A 15,791-nucleotide genomic window follows, 5' to 3' on the forward strand; every position below is an offset into this window, starting at 1 on the left:
TGCTCCTCGACCGCCATGGCTGGGTGACAAGGACAAGGCCTACTTTATCGGCTTGACGGATGGCGAGGTGCCCGACAGGTGCGCTCCGTCGGCCTTGGAGAGGTGAAACACGGCGGTGAGAGAGCCCGTCGCCGCGGCAAAGAGAAGGAGCAGGACGATGACGAGGGGGAAGAGGGTACAGATGCCGCGAGGATAGAGGTGGAGTTGGCAGCGAAAGTATTTGGGCGAGCACCTGGATGGGGTTGACGATGCCGCCGAGCACGATGCGTGTGATCTGGGGGAAGAAAGTATAAGATGACGAGTAGGAGTGGGTTGGGTAGGCGGTCGAAGTGGTCGTCACCAAGGCCGGCAGCGGAGGAGGAGAGCCAACCTTGGTCTTCGTCGGCGTCACACTACTAGTGGCGGGACCCTGCCGGATCTTCGCCCATCGCGGGTGAGGCGGACCAGATCTGGAGGAGGAAAGACGTGGCATCAGCGGCAAGGTGGCAGTCGCATAGGTAGAGACACGCGGACACCACCAGCGAGGATGGGGCTCCTGTCCTCCCAAGCGCCGGCAACCCCGCCGGCCTACCCGCCTCGTCCTCTATGCGCGCTCGCCGATGTGGGGAGAGCATAGAGCGCTGGTGAGAAGATAGAGGTTGGGAGTTGGAAGGATAAGGTAGAGGAAGTGGGACCACTGACTTGTGGGTCCCACTTTTTTTGTTTGACTGACATATATGCCCCACCATTTTTTATTAATTTATGTGTGAGACTGACATGTGGGTCCCACGAAGTTTATTATTTTTCTGGATCAAATTGCCACGTAAGCGCCACGTCAGATGAAGACCAAATCAAATTTGCCACGTAGGCACCACGTCAGCCAAAACCACCGTCAAAACCGCCGAGGGACCTCATCTGCACTGGTTTCACAGTTGAGGGACCTGTTGTATCAGGTTTTCCTGTTGAAGGATGAAAATTGGATTTGTTTTTAATTAAACAAATCAATATGCAAGCATATCCAATCATCACCTCTCACATCATTTCTATGATATTTTAACTAGTCTATCTATCATTTTTATAATATTTAACACATACTTATCAACATGTTCCACATTAAAGTACGAGTATCAGTTCATGATAAGTACTGATAAATTCTGACGTTTCATTTTTTTTTCTTTTTTACTCCTAGCTTGATTGTCGAAAAAATATATTAAAAATTGCTTAGTAATTACCGTAGCAAAGCGCGGGGAATCACCTAGTATGAGAGATGTAACCTCACCAGGAGGTGTCTCTATCTAGACAACCCACCTTTATCCCTGTTGGTATTTCTTACGATCACAGATAAAATCCGCAAGCGCACGGATATACCGATGTAGCACTTTCCCTACGGAGTATTCCAAGGGTATCAAATCTAGGAAAACGTGTGTGATTAGCTCTTCCTCCGGTTCATCCAAGGATACCAAGCGAAGATAGGCAAAGGATACAGAGAATTTTCTACTGAGAAACATAGGAAAAGCTTAATTTTAATCCTAACGCAATACTTCAGGCATTGGCAACCCACTGTTCTCAGATGTCGCTCTAGTATGTACCCGGATAGAGAGGACTTAAGTGTTCTTGAGGGCTATCACCACCTCTACACCCACCTCAAATGTACTATGGGATACGCAACAATTACTGGATAATAATTACCTAAACACCACATCTAAACAATTATTATCTACTTTAGTGTTTATAAAACACAAAAGAAATCACTATATTTTAGTTGATTATAGTGAACAATAATCCCGTATGCTGATTAGGAACTAGCCAAGAGATGATTCTCACAAGATAAATCTATATTACTCAGGAAGATAATGCTATTAATATCAGAGTAATAAACAGAACAAAATAAATAGGAGAGGATTACCGACAGCTCCGGAATTTCTCTGACGTCTTCTACTATACGCTCTTCCTAATTGTAGTATACAAATAGTACAATAGAGCCTCTTATAATTCAGCTCAAGCTTGGGAGTGTGTCTTGAAAGTGAAGAAGTGAAGTCTATTTATAGGACAGTTAATGACGGTTGTGGAAGGGGAAATACTCGAAGTGCCCTCCAACCGCCATCAAGGAGTGATCAGGAGCGTCCATGCCAAACCCCACATCTAACGGTGGAGGTATTGGTTCGGCCGAACCCTGGCTGGGGCCTCCTGGTCTGGCCTTTAGCCCATCTCTCCCTCTGAGCTTGCTCTATCTATTTCTGTGAATTTTGAGTTGATTCTCTGCTATTTTGATAAAGTTCAAATCCCATCCTTGTATGGATATACTCCTTCCTCACCTTTAGTCTGATTTTCCTCCCAACCTCGGTGTTTATGTCCTGCATCGAAAAAACACCAACACTCGTGGAATATGTTAGAAATAATCCCTATCACTATGTCGGATGTTCTATTATTTGAGTATTATGCAGGTGTTGGCGGTATATATTTGGCACTTAACAGCCGCCAACAATCCCCCATCCAAACAAGGGATAGAATCATTCCGACCCATTGTATCCCTCAAACTAAACAAAAAATAGGGTTCGCTCCATCCCTCCAACCAAACAGAGACTAGGTTCATCCCATCCCAGAAAAAGAGGAATGAACCTAACCCATCCCACCTCATCCCTAAACCAAACACATGGAAAAAATAACGATGCGCCTCGTCTCTCTCCATATCGCCTGAGTGCGAGCGCAGGGCTACAACGCCATCATGGCGCTATGTCCTCCGAGTTGAGCAGTATCCCGATTCTCACCCCCGTCGCCCCGTTATAAAATTATACGCACACATTTTTTATGATTCGATATTTCTAAATGCTCTGAGGTAAAGTGATACGTTGATATCCATGCACCCGTGAAGTTATATGTGACCATAAAATCTAGGAAAAGATACGAATTACCCCCCTAACTATCACGGTCAACCGAATTACCCCCCTGAACTACAAAACCAGACATTGTTCATCCTGAACTTTCAATACCGGACAAATTACCCCCCTCGATCCAATTCAAAGCGGTTTTGTCCTACGTGGCGTACACGTGGCAATCTAGTCAGCATTTTCTAATTTTTAAAAAATGTGGGACCTACATGTCATAACTCCACTTCCCCTCTTCCCCACTCTCTCTTCACTCTCTCTCTCTCTCTCATGGGGCGATGCAGGGGCAGGAAGTGGGTAGCGGCGCGAGCGGGAGTGGTGGGCGCGGCTGGTGGTGAGCGACAGCCGGTGCAACTAGCGGCGAGCGGCGGCAGGCTCGGCTGCTGGTGAGCGGCGGTGTGCGAGAGCGGACGGGCGGCAGGGGTGCGCGGGGGCGCATGGGCGGTGGGTGTGCGCGGGGGCGGACGAGCGGTGGGCGGTGGTGGCGGAGGTGAGGACGATGGAGACGGCGGCAGCGGCGATGCTAGAGACCAGGGTGGGGAGGTTTCGGGGGCCGAGCATGGCGGCGCTACTGGTGGAGATGTGGGAGCCACTGGCGATGACTCCGACTCTGACGGCACCGACAGTGAGGAGGAGGAGGAGGGATCCAAGGCGAGCTCCTCCGGTGAGGAGGAGAAGGGGTGGCGGCGGGAGAGGAGGATTGGGTACTACTAGGGCGCTGCCGACGACGACGACGGCTGCTTCCCGTGGAGCGGCGCCGTGGTGTGGACGTGGCAGGATCTCCGCCGCCGCATCTCTGGCGGTGTTAGGCTGCTCACGCCGGGGACATCCTCCGCCGCAGCCGGCCGTGGAGGTGCCGGTGGTACTCAGCTGGAGCCGTGACCCCCCCACTCCCACGCCGACGAGCACGCCACCCACCGCCGTCGCGACCTCCCCCAAGTGAGATGTCACGGCACCACCCCGTGAGACCACCGTCCGCCCCCATGCGCCGTCCGCCCGTCAGCCGCCGCCCTCCACCAGCCGCGCCCGCCGCTGCCGCTCGTGCCGCACCCGTGAGAGAGAGAGGAAGAGTATGATAGGTGGGTCCCATATTTTTTTTATAAATAGAATGCTGACCGGACTGCCACACGTGCGCCACGTAGACCAAAACCACCGCGTCCGGTTTGCATAGTTGGGGTGAAGAATGTCCGGTTTTGTGGTTCAGGGGGTAATTCATACTTTTTCCTAAAATCTATTTACCAACATCTAAAATGTTTGTTTTGGACTTTCAGAATACGAGCTTGAATTGGCTATGCTACTCTGCCAGGGGGCTATGGAGAATAAAATGCTGGAACAATGCACTCAAAAGCTTAAATATTTTTGGTGAAAATAGAGCCATCAGGGCTGTTCTGCCTCAACTATCAGAATAAAGATAACAGAACTGAAATAAAATTCATGTAAAGAATGAGCTAATAATCTCTATAAGTGAATGGTGAATGCCAAAACACTACCTGATCAGCAAAAAAAACATATATACCATCAGATGGAGGAAAAAAAGCAAGGAGGAAGCCGTAGGATCAGATCGGTAAAAGGACAGCAAAACTGTTTTTTTTTTCCTTTTTGGGTCTTCTGCAGTTGTACATCCAGCTCCTCCCTCGTACCGTCATACGTGGGAGAGAGACAGAGCAAATGAAAAGAAAAATAGAAAGAAGAAAAACTGCAACTCTAGGGCTGTCGTTGATTTGAATCTGCATATATTTCAATATACGAAAACAGTGGAAAGAATAAAAGCAATATCTGAAAACAGCTTATATTATATAGTTATGGGTATGATACGTAGTTTAAAACAAATGTAAACCAACAATATTTGGGAATAGAGGAGTAGTAAAATTATGAAATTCTGTTCTTAGGGTAATTTCACAAGCTTAGCATAATTACTGTAAACTATTTATTTCCATGATAACATTTATTTATTATAGATCATGTAAATCTATGTGTTGAGGGCTGCTATACGTACGATACTCGTATGACTAACGTTTCCCAGCGAAAGCCCATAGCGTTTTTCAACTGTTTTCTAGTGATGCAACACACGACGTTCAAGTCATATGCATAGTATTTTCCATTTGTTTTGTACTTCGGTTTCCTGCCAAATAGGTAATCTGAACACCTATATATCCAAGTATGTGCATAAAATAATTTGCTAAAATAGAGAATGGATAGAATATAATATATAGGAAGATAAAAGGTCATGCAACAATGTAGATGATGATTGGTGATTTGGTGGTAAAGCGGTGGCTCAAGTACAAGCGAAAAAGACGGTTAGGGTTGAGCGAATAGGGGGAGGGAAACTCTGACAAATAAGATGAGCACAAACCCTAGCCATATCTATTGCACTAGCTGAAATCTTTGTTTACATACGAACTACTTTCAGAAAATACAATTGAACCTCAACGTATGTTTATAAAAAAAATAACATGTAAACACATTCGGTATAGAAGGAGGTTAAATTCACGCAAATGCACGACGACAATATACGGTAGTTTATTATACTGGAGCTTCAGTTTTTTAAGCAGCTACTTATAACTGCTTGTTGATGATTAGTGACATTATAAAGTTCATTTATTATCTCTGTCATAATGAGTCTTGTGATGAGAAAAATTGATGAGTTGCAACCCGACTAGTGAGGCTTGAAGAAATGCTAGTTTCCATTTTTGATTTTTCGCACATATTATTAGCCACATAAAAAGACAAATTCATCAATTTTGCTCTTGCCCCGGTATTACAAGGATTGAATGAATTTGATTGATCCATATCCTCTTCCACTACTAGGAAAAACATTATCGCAAGCGGCCGAAAACGGTCTTCGCAGGCGGGGCGGCCATCCGCCTGTAAGCAAACGACTGTGAAGATCGCCGATCTTCGCAGGCGGGGCGGCCGTCCGTCTGCGAAGATAGTTTTCGCAGGCGGACGTTGGCTAGTCCGGTCCGCCTACGAAAATAGAAAGTGGCCGCCTGCAAAAAAAAAACATCCGCCTGCGAAGATAGGTAGAAAATTTTAAATTTTAATAATAATTTGCCCGTAAATTATTTTTAAATTATTTAATAGAAGTTCTTGCAGGTAGATTATTATGTACATATATTGGAAGATTATCAAGCACTAGCAAAATGCCCATGCGTTGCACCAGGTAATGATAGGTCTGAACTATTTACCTGAAGAAAATAAGTGGAATTGAGCTGATGGCATATCTTTGCATCTCGTGCACATCTCAGGAACAATTATCCTATCCTATGTGTGAAATGAGTCAAAGTCCCACGACAGCTCCACCGCTAGTGTCTCTTGTCGCTAGTGTGTCTAATATATCGTCTCGTGGAAAATTTTATTTTTTTTACAATCCATAATTTTTATCACAAACAAATATTAACGTGCAAGTAAGCGGCCATGACGACTCTCTTATTTTGAAAGTGCAAGAAGGCTAGTCCAATGTTCTGTGCGACAGTGTTAACAGTAAAATTTGGTAATCGGCAAAGACGTCATCGGCTTAGAATCATTATCGACTGCAGCATCTTGGAATCAGCCGATGGGAGTTATCAAGTCACCAATAGTCGGGTTCCTGCTATATTCGGTTAAGGAAATCAATCTACTAAAGGAAGCTTATCCCTAAGTGACCGAGTTTAAAGAGGATGCGGCATGGCAGTTTATCTATTAATTAGGAATAGTTTGTTAGTTTTCTTTTATCTTTAGGTTAGTTTCTTTCTTGTCCGACAAGGACTTGTATCAACCCATGGGTATAAATATGTACACCCGGGGTCTATGTAATCTATCTTCATGATCAATACAATTCGGCGCATCGCCACCTTTTACCTTTTCTACTTTATTTTATCATCCGGCGGGACTTGGCACCTGACACGGGGCTGCATCGGTGTTCGATCTCCGGCGAAGGGGTAAGTCCAATGCTCCGCCGGCCCAGGCAATTGTATCGTTTACGTCGGCGTCGTTCAAGGCTGCATCAGTACATTCGACCTCTTGGATTACTCTGGTTTGGATGATATACTTGCCTGCCTATTTATCATATGTCTCTGTTAATCTAGTCTTAGCATATCAATTTAGCTCTATCGGCTACTTCTCGTTTTAGGGTTTCTGCCGGTATCGGCTAAATCGCGTTGCTAGATTAGACTAGCTTAGACATCTACCACCCTGAAAACTCAGTCAACGGCTTGATTGTCTAGATATTATGTTTCTTTTCATACTTAGTGCTGCATCAGTTAAGTTTGATCTACTAAGTCGTGCTTAGAACCATAATCTCTAGCCTGCTTCTTGATTGCCAATAAGGGTTTCATCGGGGTTTTAGCCGGTGATTTATCTGGACGTTGCATCGGCTCATAAGGATTGCATATACATATAAGTTGGATTTAGCCGATGACAACAAAGGCTTCACTGTTTAATCTAATCTTGTGGATTTCATGACATCGGACCTCCTGCCGATGTGTGCTTTGACCTTCGGATCGATGCTTATTTATCATATCATTATTTGCTGATTGGTTTATACTGGATTATATTGTTATTTTATTACATCGTCGTCAGCTGATTGCCTTTATATCATTATCTACATTGGACATATAGCCGATTGCTTAAACCCTATCGCTATCGGCTGGTATCGGCATCGACTATTATCGGCATCGGCTGGAACTACTCCATCGGCTTGTCAGCCGATCGGCTGTTTTGATCTACTATTTGCATATCTTGTCAGTTGCAAGATCAAACTGACTGGCACACTCACATCTCACCAATCTTTGGACCTGCACTGGAGTTAAGCAGATCTCCCAGGCCGGTGTGTTCGATTTTTTCGTCAACAGACAGTAATCAATTTCTCCTTGTGCAAGCCCTTCTTGTATTCAGCTATCTCTTTTGGAGTCTTGCCCTTCAGCTGGTCTGACCCTGGTGCTAGCCTCACGGTATGCTGTGTTTGACAGATCCGAGTTGGAGAAGCCGATAGGTTCTTTTTTCTTCTTAGCATCCATGTATTGCATCCTACAAAAGAAGCTTGTTAGTAACAATCACATGGATTTGTATTGTACATACTTTTCATATAATTAATTAAAACTCATCTACTCACATGCACCAAACACCAACATAGTTGACGTTCATCTTATCCTGATGATATATGGCGTGGAGATCTGAGAAATCTAGCCATACGTAACCTTCGGCGCTGAAACAATCTGCCGGTGATCGAGCAGTTATATGGCCGAAGCCTTTTTTGCTAGCATGCATGTAGAAGGTATGTAACCTTCTCATCTCCCATGGTCCTTTGTTTAGTGCCCAATCCGGCAAGAGTGCTTTCCCATGTTCGTACTTTTCCGGGCAATCGTCAGTTACCAAGTATGTTGGCCCGGCTAGTTCAGCGGCCTTCTGGGGGTCATCATCTCTGAGTTTGGCACGTTCCTTACACCCTCTGAAAACAGTTACCATGAAGACGGTTACCAATAACCAGTAGCAGGTTTAAATGGATCATAAGTAGAATTATTTATCCTTGGTCTGTGTGCGAAGATAAAATATGACTATCAAAAGTAGATGGAGGGAGTACTACGATTCATTAATATTTTACATTTCTCGATGCCCATATAGCCAATCTTGTGTGGAAGAATGGAGAGTCACGCATTAAATCCGAGAAAGTCATTAAGATGATAAGTTGTTGGATTGAAATATGCCTATCAAAAATTGATTATCAAAAGTAGATGGAGGGAGTAGTTTGTTACTTCCTTCGTATTATAGCAACCTAATTTTTCTTTATCTCTCTGCCATATAAACATATGCTTTGTCACTTTCTTCATCTCATAATATAACAACCTACTCCCTCTGTCCCATAATATAAGAGATTTTGAGTTTTTGCTTACAATGTTTGACCACTCATCTTATTCAAAAATTTTTGAAATTATTATTTATGTTATTTGTGACTTACCTACAGTACTTTAAGTACAACTTTTCGTTTTTTATATTTGCAAAAAAATTTTGAATAAGACGAATGGTCAAACGTTACAAACAAAAACTCAAAATCCCTTATATTTTGGGACAGAGGGAGTAGTATAGAATAAGGGCCTGTTTAGATCCCCGGTAAAATTTTTCACCCTGTCACATTGAGTGTTTAACACATGCATAAAGTATTAAATATAAACGAAAAAATAACTAATTACACAGATTGCGTGTAAATTGTGAGACAAATCTTTTAAAGCTAATTGATCCATGATTTAACAATGTGGTGCTACAGTAAATATTTGCTAATGATGGATTAATTAGGCTTAATAAATTCGTCTCGTAGTTTACAGCTAGAATATGTAATTTATTTTATTATTAGTCTACGTTTAATACTTTAAATGTGTATTCGTATAAGTTTTGGCGTATCACATCAGATATACGGACACACATTACACATTTGAAGTATTAAACGTAGACTAATAACAAAACAAATTACATAATCCGCATGTAAACTGTGAGACAAATTTATTAATCCTAATTAATCCATAATTAGTAAATATTTACTGTAGCACCATATTGTCAGATCATAACACAATTAGGATTAAAAGATTCGTCTCGTAACTCATACGCAAACTGTGTAATTATTTTTGGGAATTATATATTTTTTAAAAATATTTACGTGTGTTTCGATGTGACGGGACAAAAAAAATTACCGGTTCGTTTCCTTTGTTTATGTAGCCTATAGTGGCAACGCATGCTGACGTTACGGTGTACCGCCGTCGAAAACCACCCTCGCTATCTCTCCGCGTTGTCAGACGCACGCCTCCCACCCCACCCCACCCCACCCCAAACCAACAAACGCCGTGACAAACCGATTCCACGCACAGCACGGAGGTGGGAGAGGACGACACCCCGTCCCCCCCGTGTCCAGCCACCACCACCGCGTCGTCGTCGTCGACCCAGCCATCCATCCCACCCACACGTCACCACCCGCGCATCCTCCCCCCGTGCTGCGGCGGCGGCGGCGGCCGGCGGCCATGGACATGGACAGCGTGGAGTGCCTCTCCCTCCCGGACTCGTCCATGGACGTGGACGACGTCGACGGCGGCGGCTCGGTGCACCACCACCACCACCACCACCACGCCCTCCCGCCTCACCTCCCCGCGGGGGTCGCCGTCGGGGTCGGCCCCGGGGGGCGCGCGTTCCCCAAGGCGAATGTCGCTGGGGTTGGTGGTGGCGGCGCCGCCGGGGCCCCCGCGGCGGGGGGAGCGGTGGCCGGAGGTGGGGGCCCCGGCGGCGGGCCTCCCGCCACCAGCGTGCACGAGCTGCTCGAGTGCCCCGTCTGCACCAACTCCATGTTCCCGCCCATCCACCAGGTGGGTTTGCGCCCCTCTCTCTCTCCCCGCGCCTTCGATTTGGGGGGACGTTCTGTTCTGTAGCGCGCCTGGATTTGAATTGAAATGGGCTTGCGCTTGATTCAGTTGGGTGCGGATTTGTGGGTTTCGATTCGCAAACGCGGGATCTTTGCGGTAGCTTGCTGTCGTTTCGAGTTAATTGGCGTGTTGTTCGCCAATTTGATGCAGTTCGAATTGGGGAAATTATCCCCTCTATATGATTGGGTTGTGCGATTTGGGTAATCTTAGGCTGGGGATTTGAATTAGGCCCATTCGGTTTCGTCGACTCTATTTTCCTCAGCGATTTGGGGGCTTTTTTTGTGAGACATCCTTGCTGATGTGGTTTATTTGAGAAATATTTTAAATGAAACGTAATTTCCGTTTTGGATCTGAATTCGTGCGCGCTAATGTCCATCGTATTCCTTGTGTGCTGGTTAATTTGGACCCTTTTGTCGATAATTTATTGCATTTGTTGTTTACCCAAGCTCCAAATGCCTTGGAATACTGGGAAAGAATTGTCCCTTTGCATACTTGTTAGCTTATCGATGTCAATGTTCTGTCTTGTTGTTAGTAATAGTTGATTCTTCTAATTATTGGGACCTCGTTGAGATGCTCCCTTCACAAATGGGTGATTAACCAGTCTTGCTGCAAATTTAATGCCACAAAATTCTTCCATTTGATGCCTCGATACCTTAGTTAGTGATAGTGTAGACTGCATTAACAAGGGAGAACATTCATCTTGATGGAGGTGAGCTGGATTTCTAAAGATAACTACACAAGATTGTGGTCTGTTAGAAGTTAGACAACTATCCCATGGAAGACGCTAATAATTTATTTTACCTGATTAATTGTTATTATGGTTAGTCTGGCACTCATTTTATCGACTTGATAGGTTGGTTGTTCTGCTAGCTTCTTTAGGATGAACTTGTCCTTGTAATTGATTAGTAACTATATTCTTTTTCCCCTAGTTTGTCCTAGTGGGTGTAGCACTGATAGTAACGCAAGGGAGTGAAGTCGCATAGCTAATTTCCATTGTAATTTGGATACAGTGCACTGGGTTCATCTCCCTCAATGGCTAAGTTTTATGAAACAAGTTGGTTTAGGGTTCCTCAATCTATCATGTCTTTTCTATATGGTCCATTTGATCTGAGCTCTTCTTGCTGATGTGGATGGAGCATATCAATCAGCCATAGCGGTCACTGCATCTTCACTGGCCTTCTCCCTTGAGCCTGGCCTTCTTCCTTCAGTCCTTGCTGGCTCTGGCCTCCTGAATCATTTCTATATATTTCTCTGTAGCCAATGAATGTTTTGGAGGGCTCTAATTGAAGCATAATCTTGTGTATCATGGACATGGTGAGGTATGGTCCAAGGATTGAGGATATGGGGCAATGGGATACTGTAGGATTCCTCTTAGGCTGTTAATTCTTTGCTTGATTTGAAAACACTGCATGGCTTGATCTGCAAATACTAAACGTCCTATAAAATTGTAGTGGTTATGATATTGTGTCAACAACTAAAGAATGAGAAGCCAACAAATTTACATAGGGTGTGTTTAGTTCACGCCAAAATTGGAAGTTTGGTTGAAATTGGAATGATGTGATGGAAAAGTTGGAAGTTTATGTGTGTAAGAAAGTTTTGATGTGATGGAAAAGTTGGAAGTTTGAATAAAAAGTTTGGAACTAAACAAGGCCATAATGCCTACTAGTGATCTTTATCTTCTGCTGCCGCATGGGAATCTTACTGAGTTGCTGTGACTGCTGCTTTGCTAAACGCACCCTCTCTTTGTCCTCGAGCTATGACTAAGGTGGCTGCGATGGAAGCATGGCACCATGCACTAAACCTGTACTGTTGTTGGAAGAGGAAAAACAAAGTTTCAAGGAATGATGGCAGTTCAAGGGAACACCTCTAAGTGTCTAGACATTAAGAACTCTAAATTGACACAGCGAAGCAACTGCACCCTTGCTACCATAGCGTGGTTGTGGCAGAGCTGTGATGATGGCATGATACCCTAGAAGGTACCAATCATCTTCTACAGTGAGGCAGGTGATAATGGATGACAGTGAGGCAAATACTAAGGAAGCTCTTCCGGTTGTTACAGCCTCACCATTGTTATGACGCCCTGACATGATGCTGCATGGAGAACTGTCAAAATTGGCCAGTTAGTGGAGCATTTTTTTGCTCCATCTCATGATTCAAGACGCCACTGATCTCAAGATTCAATCTTCTTTTCAGGAGGTACTCCAAATTGGCCAATCCTTGTGTCATGAGAACTACTAGCAAGGTAGGATGCTTGCTATTTGTCAGTTGGTACGGATCTCTCCCCACATGATGGCCTACAACTAAAACTCTATAAGGCTCTGATTCATGGGTGGAGAAGAGTAGAGTAGATAACTCCTGTGTATTCAATGCCACAAATTTTTCTGTAAGCACCTGTCACCTAACAAAATAGTCACCTAACAAAATAGCAATCAATAATGTACCATCTGTCTGTGCCAACAACTACACGATAAAAGCCAACAAAATAGGAAAAGAATCCCTAAAGCACTAATAAGTAATAATCTTTATCTTATCTTCCGTTACTGCGTGGAGTTCTTTCATGTGATTGCTGTGCACCCTTTCTTGGTCCTTGTCGTAGGGCAAGCCATATCACCACCCTTACTAGTTTGGTACATTGTTAATCAATATTAGTATAATTTTATTTTGTTCCCCAATGATTATTGGTGACATACATTGTCTTATATACATTGCATCTGAAGTAATAGATGAGCAAGAAACTATGATTGAGGGTATGCACCTGATGTAAAAGGTACATTTCAATTTTCAATATGGGCTGTTCATTGTGAGAAAAAAACTAGCATAGCTAATCTAGTTTGGGTTGCGTGTGTTTTGATGGTGTTCTTATGTTGTTCATGCTTAGAGATGATCAGAATTAGGACTATGATCATGCAAAATTATAATGATGGACAGTACATCAACCAGCCATCTACTAAACATCTAGGGCCTATTTGGTAGCCCATGCTGCTGCAGCCCTGCAGGTGCACTGCAACAGCCATAGCACTAAGGTACAGCGCTGGTATACTAGTTACTGTTGGTATAGCTGCAGCCACAGCCCCATCAAGCTATGCTGAACAGCCCTCTAGTCTGAATATCCAAATACTACATTAAGTCGAATGGTACACATCATCCAATATATGCATATACAGTTGTGTCAACTCAGCTTATTTGCCTCATTTACCTGCATATATTTACATCTGCTAGCTACAGTCTTATTAGTTCCCTCGAACCTATAAAAATGATTATATATGTATGCAACAATTTATCTGGCAAATGATCATTATTGTCTTTCCTCACAATAGATTGATATGGTAGTACTCACAGAGTCACATATTGTTCTCTTACACGGTATTGTATGATCTTTATTCTACAATAGCTGTGCTAGGCACATACCAGAGATGAATTCACCATTCTTTATGTTTAAATCCTGTTGCTGCGTACACTCCTTTCTTTTCTTTTCTTTTTCTAAATTATATGTACTTTTTATGTATCGAATTTTGGAAAACTACATTCCAAAGGACAAGTTCCAATCTATTGTGCTGCTGTCGAAGCATCTTTTACAGAAAAATCGATAACGATTATGTTGCACTAGAAATATTGGGCCTCATCTAATATGTACTACTGGCATAGTTTTGTTACTTGGTTGTCACTAATTTTATTTTTTTACAGTGCCAAAATGGACACACTTTATGTTCAACATGCAAGGCTAGAGTCCACAACCGGTGCCCTACCTGCAGACAAGAGCTCGGTGATATTAGGTGCTTGGCACTGGAGAAAGTAGCAGAGTCACTCGAGCTTCCTTGCAAGTATTGTTCTTTAGGTTGCCCAGAAATTTTTCCATACTACAGCAAGATAAAGCATGAAGCACAGTGCAGCTTTAGGCCATATAACTGCCCTTATGCTGGTTCTGAATGTGCTGTGGCTGGTGATATTCCTTTCCTTGTTGCACATTTGAGGGACGACCACAAAGTTGATATGCACAGTGGCTGCACATTCAACCACAGATATGTCAAATCTAATCCACGCGAGGTTGAGAATGCGACCTGGATGCTAACAGTAAGTACTATAATAGCTCATAGTATTCATTTTTGGATACCTATTTACAAACACTGTTCTTATGATCTTTCCTCTCAATCAGGTGTTCCATTGTTTCGGGCAGTATTTCTGCCTGCATTTCGAGGCGTTCCAGCTTGGAATGGCACCAGTTTATATGGCCTTCCTCCGTTTCATGGGGGATGAGAATGAAGCGAGGAACTACACCTACAGCCTAGAGGTTGGTGGTAATGGCAGGAAGATGGTGTGGGAAGGCACCCCTAGGAGCATCCGCGACAGCCACCGGAAGGTGCGGGACAGCCATGACGGCCTCATCATCCAGAGGAACATGGCACTCTTCTTCTCCGGCGGTGACAGGAAGGAGCTGAAGCTGAGGGTGACCGGCCGTATCTGGAAAGAACAGACGAACCCGGATGGGGCCTGCATACCGAACCTTTGTAGCTGATGAGCAAAGCGTACGACAGATGAAACGATTTGTTGCTATTTGGCTGGCTTGTTATTTTTATCCATTGCCATGTCCTGTTTTCGATAGTCCAGTGATCGTGCCAGTGCTGTTGTATGTTAAGAAGCAAATTTTAGAGGTGTAAAACATTACTGTAAAGTAATATTGTGTATATCGAATTCAAGAAAATCCCACAAGTTGGCCAATAAACGTCTGTCATCCATCTGTTCTTATGCTGTTTACATCCTGCCTCGTATTCTTGCTTTCTTGAGGTAGAAAACAGGACAGTTTTGCAAGGAGACTGAAGTTCTGGATAATCTCTGGTGTTTATCTTGCAAGATTGGTCTAAAATAACCATGTACGTAGAATAACATTTATTGGTATGTAAGGAATTTTTGTCTTCTGGAACTCTAAAATACTCCTAGGAACAAAGCATGGCCATGTGGCCTGTATCTAAACTTCTGAAGTCCCAATCCGTGGTAGCTGAACTGCTACGGCAAGGCGCTACAGTGTATTGGAGTAGCAATTGAGCACTCAGATTAAAACCCTAAAAACAAACGGTTCAGATCAGCCAGGTACTGTAGCATCAATACTTCACTTTTCAGCTTGTACTGTCACATTTATATTGTAGAGGTTGATCATATCCCTAGGATTGTGAAGGGATGGTGCAGATTTCTCATAATTTAATTTACTACCTGTGCCTTTTGTACTCTAATACAGAGGATCCCAATCCGTGGTGGCTTTTGAGGGTTCGCATCTTCTGCTAAGAGCAACCACAATGTGGCATAGAGGCTGGTAGTAAGCAATAAAATAACCTTACTATTTAGGAACAAACATTGTGAAAGCTAGCAATAGCAATTACTAGGTAGTATGGCTACTACCAGCAATAAGAAACTAAACTATATTATTAGTACAGTGAATAGTGTAGGTGCAGGGTGTGGGAGGCTAGGGATTGGTCTTTTTTTCTATTGCGGGGCATACCTTATGTTCACCTTTTGCATTCACACATTGTGGCATATGTATTAGCTACTACCA

General features: G+C 43.7%; 1 protein-coding gene across 2 annotated transcripts; it reads left to right on the forward strand.

Moving 5' to 3' along the window:
- The first annotated feature begins 9,656 nt into the window (after nt 1-9,656).
- On the forward strand, nt 9,657-14,998 carry LOC4338181 (E3 ubiquitin-protein ligase SINAT3). 2 transcript variants are annotated; one of them, XM_066310473.1, is made up of 3 exons: nt 9,657-12,488; nt 13,931-14,317; nt 14,400-14,998. In XM_066310473.1, exons 1-3 carry the CDS (start codon nt 12,471-12,473, stop codon nt 14,757-14,759), a joined length of 765 nt encoding a protein of 254 aa, XP_066166570.1. In that variant the 5' UTR covers nt 9,657-12,470; the 3' UTR covers nt 14,760-14,998. The 2 variants fall into 2 exon arrangements, with proteins under 2 accessions (XP_066166570.1, XP_015640384.1); XM_015784898.2 differs by having other exon boundaries at nt 9,657-10,189.
- Nucleotides 14,999-15,791: the final 793 nt, after the last annotated feature.

This window comes from Oryza sativa, chromosome 5 (assembly GCF_034140825.1).
Source record: "Oryza sativa Japonica Group chromosome 5, ASM3414082v1".
NCBI classification, from domain to species: domain Eukaryota; kingdom Viridiplantae; phylum Streptophyta; class Magnoliopsida; order Poales; family Poaceae; genus Oryza; species Oryza sativa.

Coding starts and splice junctions, on each gene's coding strand:
- LOC4338181 (XM_015784898.2), top strand. CDS start 9,851: ATGGACATGGACAGCGTGGAGTGCCTCTCCCTCCCGGACTCGTCCATG. Junction 10,190..13,930: donor TGTTCCCGCCCATCCACCAG/GTGGGTTTGCGC, acceptor ATTTTTTTACAG/TGCCAAAATGGACACACTTT. Junction 14,318..14,399: donor ATGCGACCTGGATGCTAACA/GTAAGTACTATA, acceptor CCTCTCAATCAG/GTGTTCCATTGTTTCGGGCA.